At 37.6% G+C, this 13823-nt stretch overlaps 2 protein-coding genes across 3 annotated transcripts in view; one reads left to right on the top strand and one right to left on the bottom strand.

Annotated features, from left to right (window-relative positions):
- BRAP (BRCA1 associated protein) overlaps positions 1-10314 on the bottom strand; it is an 84701-nt gene extending 74387 nt beyond the window's left edge. The window contains exons 1-3 of the mRNA XM_053701715.1: positions 10089-10314; positions 7504-7665; positions 5445-5637 (exon numbers count right to left, since the gene is read on the bottom strand). Of these exons, the coding sequence (XP_053557690.1) occupies positions 5445-5637; positions 7504-7665; positions 10089-10167 (434 nt within the window). The 5' untranslated portion in view covers positions 10168-10314. The remainder of the gene's footprint in view (positions 1-5444; positions 5638-7503; positions 7666-10088) is intronic.
- A 264-nt stretch (positions 10315-10578) lies between these two features.
- ACAD10 (acyl-CoA dehydrogenase family member 10) overlaps positions 10579-13823 on the top strand; it is a 392348-nt gene continuing 389103 nt past the window's right edge. For both annotated transcript variants that reach the window (XM_053701717.1, XM_053701716.1), the window contains exon 1: positions 10579-10620. The gene's annotated coding sequence lies outside the window, so the exon portion shown is untranslated. The remainder of the gene's footprint in view (positions 10621-13823) is intronic.

Genomic DNA, 13823 nt, shown 5'->3' on the forward strand with positions numbered 1-13823 from the left:
AAAGTTCAAGAGTAATGGGTCCGTGGTCAGATAGAAGGATTGGCATTAGTCCTGCTTTTACTTTTGTTATTGCTATACGTTCATCAATTAGGAATAAATCAATCCTAGAGAGGGTTTTATGAGCTTTTGAGAGGCAGGTGTAGTCTTGGGCGTCAGGGTTCTGGACTCTCCAGATGTCACGTAATGCTAAGTTGTGCTTAATTTTATTGAATATTTTGGAGTCTAGATTATCTTTTTTCTGTTTTAACTGTTTGACATTGTTTCTAAGTCTGTCTAGGGGACAATGTGGTGCCATATTGAAATCACCTCCTAAGATCAGGTGTCCTTCAGTGGTTAATAAGAGTTTTGACTGGATTAGGTTCCAGAACTCTGGGTCAGAGGTATTTGGTCCATATATGTTACATATTGTATAAGTTATCTGTGCGATCCTCAGCTTTACCAGAATGTATCTCCCCCCGGGATCAGCCTCAGAGTGCAATATCTCTACTTTAGCTTTTTTTCCAATCAGTATAGCTACACCTTTCTTTTTTCCAACACTCGGTGCTGCAAGGACCTCTTTGACCCATTGCGCCTTTAGTTTTAGAGATTCTTCTGAATTTAGGTGGGTTTCTTGTAAGAGACCGATGTCGGTTTGGGCCTTCCGCAGGTGGGTAAGTATCGCTTTTCGTTTAATGGGAGTCGAAATGCCTCCCACATTCCAGGATACTATTTTTAATTTATTAATCCCTTGTGTCATCTAGATTGTGGAGAGGGGGAGGAGAGGGCAGAAAGAGAAGAAAAAAGAGAAAAAAAAAAAAAAAAAAAAAAAGAAAGGAGCACATATATACAGTAAACAAAGACCACCCTATCCCAAGGGGGTTCCCTAATCACAAGGCCTAATTTCTCAATGTATAGCGAAGACATTTTTTAGTGAGGTTGTGGGTTCATAGCTTTGAAAAAATTTTCAGCCAGCTGGGCATCTTCAAATATATGTGTTGTATTATTAACTACAAGTCTGAGTTTGGAGGGATAAATTATAGTGGCATGGTGACCATCCTGTATGAATTTGGTGCAAATTGGGGCCAACTCTCTTCTCTTGGAAGCTGTGTATGCAGAGAAATCTTGGAAAATTAAAATCTTAGCATTTTCTATGTAGATGGGCTGGTTTTTCCGAAAATATTGTAATATCGTGTTTTTGTCCTGAAAGTTAAGTAGTCTTGCAATAACCGGTCTAGGACGATTGCCGTTTTTGTTACCTGAACGAGGGGTGCCTAACCTATGGGCTCTCTCCACCAGAATTGAATGATAGGTTGGAGGAATTTTAAGGGCCTTTGTGAGTGTGTCTGAAATAAAGCAACATAGGTCATCGAATTGTTTGTCTTCTGGAAGACCAATTATCCGAATGTTATTTCTTCTGGAGCGGTTTTCCAGATCCTCCAGCCTATCATAAATTTTTTGAGTGTTATTGCTCAAGCTTTCTAGTTTAGAGCTGTGCCCTAATGTTAGATCTTCTAGATCTGACACTCGCTGCTCCATTTCTTGCAGCCTGCTGGAGAATTGTCTAATCTCTTGGGTGAGTGAGGAAATGTCCTGCCTAATCTCTGCCCTAAGAACATCAAATTTAGGTGTAAGTGCTTCTGTAATGCTTGCAACCAGACTCTGTGGAGTAGAGAGTTCCGGCATCGCTATTGTATGGGCTAAAGTTGATTGTGCTTCAGTGATAGAATCCTGAGTGTTTTTAGGTTTCCTGTCCCTTTGTCTAGCTGCCATGTTTGGAGACGGTGTCTTAGATGTAATAGATACAAATTTATCCATAAGCCACGTGTCTAATTGTGATAGTGACGGGGGAGGGTGTTAGTGAAGGGCACTTCCAAAAGGAGTGGAGGGGAAAAACCAAAGGGGATTGAGTGGAGGTGTGTTCCTATATGAGATTTGATCCGGAGAAGTGACAGATTGTGAGGGCGGGTGAGGTGAGGAGTAATGGGAGAAAGTTGTGTTTCAAAAAGCAGTATTTGTGATCAAGGATGTTAGGTGAATAAGTGAGGTATCGTGTGTAAGCTAGTTTAAGGTGGCTAATGTGGAGTTCTGTGAAGGATCAGTTTAGTCTAATTATCAAAGTAAGTGATAGGGTGTTAGTGCGGGTGACACTGGGGTGTTTGTGATTTTGGCAGAGTAGCAATTATGTGTGATTAATGAAAGTTACAAATAATAGGATTCTACAAAGTGCTCTGTCCCTAATGTTATAGCAAAAACAGACAATTACATAATTCTTTGATATGAGAGTAAGGGGATTTTAAACAAATGCTCACTTCCTCTCTTCTTCAGAAGATGAGGGGTTTCTTATCTGCTAAGGAGTGGCAGTGTAGGTTAGTAACTCCCTATATAATTTAATTTTAGAGGTCAGCCCTAAATTATTTTAACAAATACTCTGGTTATAGTTTTCTTATAGAAATAGTCAAGTTTTCTGTGTGTTTGAATTTTATAATTTTGGCTACAGAAAGATACAGGTGAAAAGACAAGGGATTTTCAATTAAGCTAGCCCACAAGTAATATGAAAAACATTATAACAAATGTTTGTTAAACAGTAGCATTTCTATGATAAATTTTGAAGTTTTGAGATTTACAAACAGTGGTCTAATGAATAACAGTACTGTATAGGTAACCAAGGTAAATGATAGTTATTCGCTCTCTTAGAGATGTCAGAGACTATAAGCAGGTTTGGAGAGAAAAGCGTTTAGAGAGTTGTATTCATAATGTGTGATATAAACAGAATCAAAAATGGAGACAGTGTGGTATCGTCTTGGAGTAATGTACTGATCCTATCTAAAGAGTATTATTATACTTGTAATAATATATTGGCCAAGCAGCTTTTTATAGGCCTGTATAGTGCTAGGGTAATAGTTACTTGTTTGTAGGCATAGGTGTGGCCCCTTTATTAGTAATAATAGGCCAGTGTTGCTGAATAGGACTCAGGCTCAGCATACATTTAAGATCCTATATAGTGACAATCTAATAATGTAGTCATGTTGTTCATATGAATTTATAAAAGGATCTAGAGCTATAGTCTTATGTTATAATAGAGAAACATCAAAATTATAAGTGCAGTATCAATATAGTTATGTTAAAGCATTTCTCAAGGTGATTTCTTTTTTTTTCTTTTGTGTTTAAGGAGCACAAAGAGAGACGGGAGTCATACATATTATGTCCATATATCTAAATTCTGTATATTTTTTAACAGATATAATAAAGTCCCAGGTTGAATACTTGGTAATTTGCGGTTCAGTGTTATTTTCCCTTTGTTTTCTTTCCTTCTTTTCTGTTTCCTTTCCCTTACTTTTGCCCAAAGTCTTGTCATAGAAGGTGTTAACAGCCGGCCTTGGGGTAATGACCTAAGTAAAAAGGTTTTTTTCTCTCCCTTTCCCTTTTCTTCCCTTTTCCCTTTCTTTAAAGGGTGCAGAGCCAATACAGTTCAAGCAAGTGCATTAATGGCAGTTTACTTGTAATATACAATTAGCATGGAGAGAGGTTGTATTCGGGAAACAAACAGAAGCAAGAGGATACATGAATGAGTCAGTTAGATACTTTACCGGCCCCTGGCCATAGATACGGGATGTCCGTGGAGATTTCCTTAAGAGACCGGTCTCCCCCTACACGCAGCACCGGTGGGAGGGGGAGCACTCAGTCGGCTGAGGTAGGTAAGGAAGTTCCGGAGACCACTGCACGCCAGAACCAGTCCGGGGAGACTGCAGGAGGAGTCGCCGCGACTCAAGACAGGACCAGCAGCGCAGCAGATGGACGTGACCCGGGCCCCTCACGCAGCACCGGTGGGAGGGGACGTCCGGGCCAATGGGGAGCGGCGCCCTGGGGATTCCTGCGCCTCCTCACTATCCCGTCGTCAGGGACGCCGCGGCTCGATGCATCCGGTGTGCTGCACTCATCCACGGTCCTCCAGGCGGCCAGGGACTCCCACCTCAGAGCCAGGTAAAAGTGCAGGGGCAAAAGGAAGAGCTGCACCAGAGACCAAATGCCCGGATAAGCTGTTAGGTTCAGCTCCACTGCCACAGATTGTTAAGAGGGATAAGAGTAGGTTAAAGTCCCGGGTGGCTGAGGTCCCCGGTGCTAGGCATATCTTGTTTTATGTCTAGGCAGATGAAGGCATTCTGCACTTAGAGCTGGTAGGGCTTTCTACGTGCACCACTGTCAGAAAAAAAGTGATTGGGGCAGTAGCGGCGTTAAGTCTGGACAGCAGGCAGAGAGTCGTCCTCTTTATTTTTTGTCCTCCTTCCCAGCTTTCTGCTAAGGTATAGCAATTTTAATTAAATTTCTGCTGAGAAATGGTAGGAGAGATTAGGTCCTTGTATGGCTGCTACGTGCAGCAAGGTGCAATGAAGTGGCACCAGAGGGGATTCCGGTAGCGGTAGTTCTGGCTAATACAAGCCGCCCAGGGTCCCAGGGCTTGGGCGCAGAGTTCCCGCCAGTGAGCTTGCAGGAGAGGTGAGCCAGAGCAGGTGTCTCACATGACCATTCACCTGGGCTCCTCCTCCGGAAATCCTACCGATAGAGCAGCCATGCAATTTTAAGCAACTTTCTAATTTACTCCTCCTATGAATTTTTCTTCATTCTTTTGCTATCTTTATTTAAAAAACAGGAATTTAAAGCCAAGTAGCCAGCCCATTTTAGGTTCAGCACCCTGGATAGTGCATGCTTATTGGTGGCTACATTTAGCAAACCAATTAGCAAGCATAACCCAGGTTCTCAACCAAAAATGGGCTACACTCATTTTCATATAACTGCATGCAATAGACACTACTATAAAGAATAAGATGCACAGATACTGATATAAAAATCCAGTATAAAACTGTTTAAAAACTTACTTAGAAGCTCTCAGTTTAGCTCTGTTGAAAAGCCCACTGCAAGTGGGAAATAAGACACTCCCCCTCCCCCTTCTTTTGCATATGAAAAGACCCTTTACACAAACAGGAGCATGCTGGAGAAGGTAGCTGATGGTATTCTCATAAAACTTTGGGGCTTGGTTAGAAGTCTGAAAATCAGAGCAATGTTATTTAAAAATAAGCAAAACTATCCTTTTTTAAAAATAAATAAATTCATGGGCTATATAAATAGATCATCTACAAAACATTTATGCAAAGAAAAAATTAGTATATAATGTCCCTTTAAGCTTTACATTCCTGCTTTTTAAATAAAGATACCAAGAAAAAAATATGCTCTATCTAAATCATTAAAGAAAAAAAAATGGGTTTAGCGTCCCTTTAATCTCTATTAAAAAAAATTAAACAAAACTTTCATTTAATAAATAATTACAAGGTTTACATTGTACAGACAAGTACCATTTTTTGAACAATACATACACCCAATACTAGTCATACCAGCATTAAAAACTAAATATAGAATTACACACAACAAACATTATTATTTCATTTAAAGATATAAAGTAGTGCTCTCACTTTGTTTTGTATAGGTGCATGATGCCATGAACTATTTCCACTGAAGGATTTCCACTGAAGAAAGTGATTTGCTCTGGTAATTGTTTGGAGGGTGAATCAGGAGTTACATGGACACCACAATCTTCCAAATCATTATTATTAGAACTTGTACCTGAATCATCAGCTTTAGCAACTGAAGCATGTACTGGCGTGTCTAAGAAAAAGAAAGAATTTGAAGCAATAGTTTATATATGAAAGATTTAAAAAAAAATTAATATGAAAAAGCAAAAGAAGCAATACCTTCATGCAAAAATATTTTGAGAACACATAAAATAAAAGTAACTGTTTACTTAAAGGGACATAATACTCATGATAAATCACTTGAAAGTGATGCAGCATAACTGTAAAACGCTGACAGGAAAATATCACCTGAGCATCTCTATGTAAAAAGGGAAGATATTTTACCTCACAATTTCTTCAGATCACCAGAGTAAGTGCTCTGTGAACAGTTAGAGCTGCTGTAAAGCTGAAAGTTAAGAAACACCACAACAGCCAATCAGAATCAGCAGTGATCTCATGAGATTTCACTTAAAGTGAAAGTCAATCCTAGCGTTGTACAAACGCTAGGATTGACTATTGAAACAAATAAAAGGGAATTGCATTCATGAAGTATAAGATACTTCACGTAGAAAGCGCCTTTATTTGTTTCAATCGATCACCGTTCTTAGCTGCTACGGCAGCCCACGGCTAAAAATATTTTAGCTAAGAATTGACATTTTCCCCTCTTAGCCAATAGTCTAATAGGCTATTGGCTAAGAGATGAAAACGTCACCTCTTAGCAAAAAAAATTTTTTTAGCCGTGGGCTGCTGTAGCAGCTAAGAACAGCGATCAACTGAAACAAATAAAAGGAGCTTTCTACATGAAGTATCTTATACTTCATGAATGAAAGTCCCCTTTATTTGTTTCAGTAGTCAATCCTAGTGTTTGTAAAATGCTAGGATTGACTTTCACTTTAAATCTCATGAGATTTCATAGTAAACTTCCTTAAAAATGAATAAAAAAAAATAAAATGACTGTACCTGTACATCCCAGATGCACACTCCCTTGGAAGTCCTGGGACTAAAGTCTCTTTATAGTGGGTTTGAATACTTAGGAAATTTTGAGTTAAATATCTTCCTTTTAAATAGAGATGTTCAGGTGATATTTTCTAGATAGTTTTTTTTACAGCTATGCTGCATCACTTTCAAGTGCTTCAACATTTGGGTATCATGTCCCTTTATGATTTTTTTTTCTGGGAGGAAATTAATGTGTATTAAAGAAAACATACAATGACCAAGGGAAGAGAAGAGAAACTATGAATGTAAATGAAAAAAATAAATAAAATATTAGAGCCTCATTAATTAGGTTAGGCAGAAATTGCACTTTTCAGATAATTTGAGGAATTATACATAAATAGTTTAGGAGTCTGGTAAAAGGTGCACAAGCCAGTAAGTAGAAGGATCAAGAGAAGTGATTATAAAATGCACGTAGAACCACCACAAAATTGTTTTGTAAATCCATAAAGAAATTAAATTTAAGAAACAGTAAAGAGATATTGGCATCATTACTGTTTCATTCAAAATTAGACTTTCATGGTTCAGACTGAGCATGCAATTTTAAGAGACTTTTTGCAGGGGTTAAACATACATTACAGCAGGGTCAATAGTGTTAAAAACACATTCTAATAAATTAGAGCTTTAATTTTCCAACTGTTAAGGCCCTTTAAATTCTAAAATCTTTAAATGGTGTTAACGAAGTGACTGTTTATTAAATCACTTAATTTACAATACATTGCTTAACTGCCCGCTTTTTTTAGGATTGGTGTATACCACACAAACTGTACAGCCTTTTTCAATCTCATCTCCTACTTTTTTTTAATTTTTTACAGAAAAGCAGTGATACTTTTTGACCTTTTTCCAAGGCTGGATTTCATTATTTATTTATCCTGTTTGACCAAAAAAAAAAAAAAACACCCGTATTTTAGATATCACGTAAGCAAAGTTTCAATTGAAAAGTGTCAAAACAGCTGACGGAACTTACCAGGGCTAGGGCCTATAGTTTCTATTATCATATCTGTCATTTCCCTCCTTCCGATGTGCTGGTGCAGAATTGCTGCCCTTTCCTCTGGTGCCTTCACTTCCAAGTAAGCAGTGGCAGTGCGCAACGTCTTCTCTTTGATTTCTTCATCAGACATCTCGGTGGCTGGACAGAAGCATAAATATTAATGCACTGTGGTTTAAGGGAAGGCACTGAAAAGAGTAATCTGCGGCAACTGTTCTATCGTCATGTGAATTTGCAAAACCATTAAAGCCCTTTACTGTGTGCACTAACGGAATAGGTGAATGCATCATATTATTAGAAATCACCTCCATGTGTAGAAACAAGGTAGATCACTTGGAAACAATCTGTGCTACATGGGGCAGAATGATCTGGACAGAAATGTAATATTCTTGGTGTTAGTAAATTTATGGTATTTATGAAAAAGTTTTGCTTCAATTAAACTGCTTTGGACTCAGCAGATATGTTAATAAGTGCGGTATAAGATCATGCTCTGAAATAGCAAATTATTTGAAAGAGAAAAGACTATTGTGGATATAAAATAATAAGTAAATACACTCTGAATTAAGAAAATTATATTAGCATTGCTCAAACAATATGCTAGTTGAGTTTTCCGTATTCATAGAAGGTTACTTACAAATATGACATTTTCCAAGTATTCTACACAAATACAGATCTGATAACTTTAAAAACTACTGATAATGGAAATATTTGCACTTAGTTCTTAAAGCTCTGCAATGCATCAGAATACAACATTCAACAGACACTGGGAATGACACAGCAAAATGTCCCACTCATAAATCTTTATTTAACAAATACAACTAGTCAGCAATATAACATTATTAAATGCAGATACATTCCTACTGCACTGGACAATGATCCATTTAATACAGATATGTCATCTATGCAAAATACTCTGAAAGGGATAAAGTTGCAGGAAAGTTCAAAATAAAGTAACAAAAATAAATAAATATGAAATCCCATTTTTTTCCCTTTTATGATGCAGATAGAACATACACTTTTAATAACTTTCCAATTTACTTCTATAATCACTTTGCTTGCTTCCTTCTATTTGTATCCATTGTTGAGGGAGCAGCAGTGTACTACTGGGAGCTAGCTGAACACAAAAGGCAAGCCGATGACAAGAGGCATATATGTGCAGCCACCAATCAGCAGCTAGCTGCCAGTAGTTCATTGCTGCTCCGAGTCTACCTATGTATGCTTTTTTAACAAAGGATACAAAGAAAATAAAGCAAATTAACAGAAGCGAATTGGAAAGTTGTTCAAAATTACATGCTCTTACTGAATCATACTTTAGAGTCACTTTAGAAAGTCAGTAAGCAGCTTTACAGTGGTGGTCATACAAGTAGATACACGTATTCAGATGTGCTGCATATAATAACTATAATTCTCTATACCATTTTATAATGCAGTAGAAGGTCTGATAAACTCATAAACACACTTAAAAGCCAGACAAATTATTGAAAAGCTGGTCACATATTTTAAAAGTTGATAAATTGTTATACATGTCAAAAACATCAGACAACAGCAACAACAAAAAGGATTGGATAGTGAAATAAATATATAAGTTAATGTCACTTTGGCTTCCAGTATTTTTCAAGAGCTGGTATAGGTAACAATATTTTGAGGAATAGTCATTCAGTGAATGCAACAATATTAAAAAGGGACACAAAAGTCAAAATTAAACTTTCGGATAGAGCAAGAAAAATTAAGAGACTTTTCAATATACGGTATTATTATTATGTTTTTCCGTTCTCTTGATATAAGTTGTTAAAAGAAAACATATCTAGGTAGGCTGAGGTGCAGTAATGCACTACTGAGAGCTAGATTTTGAGTGGTGGCTTTACACATATGCCTATTGTCATTGGATCACCAGATGTGTTCAGCTAGCTCCCAGTAGTGCCTTGGTGCTCTGGTGCTGACTTTACAATGGTTAAACACACATTTATAAGCAAGCAACAGTGTAATAATTTAAGGCTATAACACATTTTAGCATTTTCTTTTTTATATCCAATTTAGCAACTGTATAAACATCTAAGATTTTAGTTTATAAAATATGTTTATCACTTATATAAAATGTGGTGGCATTTTACAAATAATAATATTTAATTCTTCACAGAATGTTTATTCAGACATAGAGAATATATTACACTATAATTTGATAATGTATTTTGTCTCATTTTTCAGTCATTTAATTTTGACATTAGGAGCTATTACAATGAAGAAAGGTTGGAGTCTATTCTGTGGGATTCAGAAACCTGACCCTCCTACTTGCAACAGTTTTAAAACATCTATTTTGTATGTAAATCTTGTGCCATGCAGTGACTACATCTTCCAGCATACATACAAATATTTTAATGTCCCTTTAAAAAAGCACAGGTCAGGAAGTATATTTGCCATTTGTTGTTTCTTGCATGGATTTCTGGTTTCTGTCTATGTTTATACTAACATATTGCTGCATGAACAATAATAATAAAAACACATAGTTCCTCCAAAGGAAAATATAAGTATACTGTAATACGATCTTGCCACAAGCAGCCACTCACCCGCACGGTATTGGAAGCCCACTGGGAAGGGAGAACGGTCCGCGAGCTCCAGCCGGATGACAACCAGTGATACACTCATATGTTTTGCCAGGCCCAGGACCGACGCACAGACTGGGAAGGCTAAACAACTGTCAGTTGTACTTAGGATTCTCCTGGGGACACGGGACCTAAAACAGCTACTTCTGATGTTGTCAGTGGAATTAAACTTCCGCAAATGTATTTGCGTACAATGAACTGAGCACTTTGATTGGTCATATCAGATAATCTGGAATAAGATGCAATCGCCATGTTGGACTAGGGTATATGTTAATTTCTGATTTAATTGTATTTTATTCCCTATGGCAGAATCTAAATTAGATACCTTCTTAAAAAAATATATTTCTAATATCTTGTAGTATATCAGCCTATGTTTTCTTGTACCAAGAACACATGAGTTTCTACCAGTGTGAAAGGCTAAGGCTTGTGACTCTTTACCTCTTTAGTTCAGGACGTCATCATTGAAGGCGGTCATTGGTGCCGTAAACTCGTAGGGGTAAGTGGGAGTTTGACACTTCGGTGTTGGCGAAAGTATAAAATAAATTAAATGAAAAAATAAATATGCTGGAGTCCATGAATGAATCCTGAAGGTGATTAAACACTTATTAAACGTGACTGAGACGTGTTCATTGCGTAGCAATTTCACTAACAAATAATGGAGTAGAAGGAAAAATCGATATATATATATATTATTGATTTTGAATTTAAAATTAATTATGTGAAACATCTAAAAGCTACAATAGCTTCAATGATGACTGTATTGAATAAAAAGGAATACATTGTAAATCCGTCTTATTTATATATATATAAATACCGGTATATATCACTCAGAGCAGGTCTAGACAGAGACTCCTTGCTGCACCTTATCTAAGTGATCAATGTTTAAACTGCCACAAATCAGTAGAGAAAAAAAAACACTTAAAGGGACATTAAACCCACATTTTTTATTTCATGATTCAGATAAAGAATACCATTTTAAACAACTTTCTAATTTACTTCTATTATCTAATTTGCTTCATTCTCTTGATATTCTTTCCTGAAAAGCATATCTAGATAGGCTCAGTAGCTTCTTATTGGTGGCTGCACATAGATGCCTCATGTGATTGGCTCACCAATGTGCATTGCTATTTCTTTAACAAAGTATATACAAAGATTGCAGCAAATTAGATAATAGAAGTAAATTGGAATGTTGTTTAAAATTGTATTCTCTATCTGAATTTTGAAATAATTTTTTTTGGGTTTAATGGCCCTTTAAAGGGGCAGTAAACTTACAAACCGTGCAGAATTATATAACATTATCTTAGTGGCAGATTTATACATTAAAGTATTACAGAGGATTTTTATTTAAAAGTTTATTTTTCCAGAACACCGCTCCTTGCTCTACTTAACGGGTCTGGTTTTTCCTCAGAGCATCACAGCAACACTGTCTAGTCACAGCGTGCCTGGTCGTGCCATTAAATTGAATGTAGCTCACTCCTGCTACTAGAGCAGAGCGGGAGCGAGCTTCATTCAGTTTAATGGCGTGACCAGGCACGCTGTGACTAGACAGTGTTGCTGTGATGCCAAGAGGAAAAACCAGACCCACTCAGTATAGCAAGGAGGCGGCGTTCTGGAAAAATAAACTTTTAACTATGTGCAGAATTATATAACATTAGTTTGTAAGTTTACTGCTTCTTTAAAAACAGCTCCTCCATACTAGGTAAGGAGCTGTGCATATTTGTTGTAAAAGAGGGGGATTACTTGGCTACTACTGTAGATAATTTATTGTTTGCAGCTTTGCATTATTTAGTCTGACAATAATCTTCATATTTAAGCACTTTGTATCGTCTGCAGATTTACATAACATGAGTTTTAAAGTAAAGGTCAATTTTCATGTGAAAGTGCCCGGCTTTTAAAAAAAAAAAAAAAAACTATTAAAAACAGGGTCTTACCTTGTTCTTCTGAAACGCCGGATTTCCGCTCTGAAAAGTAGCCCCACCTGCTTCTTCCTGGTTTACTTACCCAGCAATGACGAAACCGGCTTCCTCCATTCACGGCGTTGCCTCAGGCAATGATTACCCCGGGGGGGAAGCCGTGATTGAAGGATGCCGGAATCGTCATTGCTGACGTATGAAGAGACTTGCGACGGGGTGGTAAAGCACTGGAGCGGCTTCAAGAAGAAAAGGTAAGTATATTTTAAGAAAACAGCTGAAATGTCAATTTTCATAACTGAAAGTGCCCTTGTTTTTAATATATATATATATATTTTTTTTAAAAACGGGCACTTTCACATGAAAATTGACCTTCACTTTAAACATACACCACTTCCTACACAGAGTGCAAAAATATGAAATTTGCTGTCAGCTTAAATACAATAATCCATTTGCTCCCAACAGCTCACCCAGTCCGGAGCTGTGCATAATCACACAGTAAGAAGCTGCACTGCGTTTTTGCTGTGTCTCTCCTCCTGTTAATAGTAATTTGACACACTGCAGCCCAGCTCCGCTGCACCTCTACCCCAGAGTGTCATTATCAGTCCAGGCTAACTTATGAAGCATTGCTACTGGCTATTAGGACAGTGGATCTAAGCTAGTTTTGTGTCACTTCAGTTCTGTGTGTCTTTAAGCACTCAACTGAGCCCTGCAATAGTGTAATAGTGAAGTGATAATATATAAGACCTGGACAGTTAAAAATAATTGATTAGGAGATGGTTTATATTTCATGATAAGTTTACAGCAATAGTGTAAGAATGCTTCTAATTTTATGGAAGAGTTGATGACTGTTAATAGTAATAGTTTTGTAAATAAATGTGCACATGTATTATTTGTTTAAATTAGACACTTTAATACATTTTAACTTGTGATGCAAACTGTTTTCTGTTTACTGGTACAAATTTTAAAGTACTGTCATTTTTATTAACATTTTAAAAGTCTGTTTTTTGCATATTGCTTTACTTTATGTGACATCTCTTGATATGATGTCACTGAATATTAAAAATGACTGCAGATGATGAAATTAAAAGTTGGCAGGGGGGCGGAGCCAGCTAGCAGCAGAGACAGACGTGCTGGTCTGCAGCTCTCTGCACAAATTGATAAAAAAAATTAATTTCAGACTAAGATACTGCTCAAATATGCACTAAAAAGGGAGCTTTGGATCCCTAGGCTTGCTGCTAACGGACATGAGACTGTCGGAGCGAAGGGAAAATTTTAAAGAGTGTAACATTGGAGTGATGTGGATGCGGTACTCTGATTGATCAGCGCCATTTTGTCTGGTTACTTGACAAATACATCTCAACGTTCAAGGCGTCCTGCTAGGATCTGCAACACAGAGATAAGCACTTTTATTGAAATTGGGCTTTAATTAACCACTCTGCTAAGTTACTTGCATTTTGGCCCCATTACTGCGCAAGAGGTCACTCGATTCTACAGTCAACATGGCGGCTATTGCCAGATGGGAAGACACAGTTCTGCACTCTCTAGAGCAGGTTTTTCAGCGAGCCGAAATGCAACTGATCGGAGCCATCTCAGAAGCGGTGCATTGCCTGCGCACTAGTGCTCATGGGGGCCATAGATGTGCAGGAAACTATGTGAAAGGGAGGGATTGTGACAATTGGGAGATCACGGAAGCGGCTGGAAGTGCAGTGGGAGAAGGTGTTATTGAGAAGGTGATGCCCACTGGGATTGAAGCTGCAACGACAGGCATGTCAGAGAGGGTGATGAC

The sequence above is a fragment of the Bombina bombina genome, chromosome 2, assembly GCF_027579735.1.
Source record: "Bombina bombina isolate aBomBom1 chromosome 2, aBomBom1.pri, whole genome shotgun sequence".
Taxonomy (NCBI): Eukaryota; Metazoa; Chordata; class Amphibia; order Anura; family Bombinatoridae; genus Bombina; species Bombina bombina.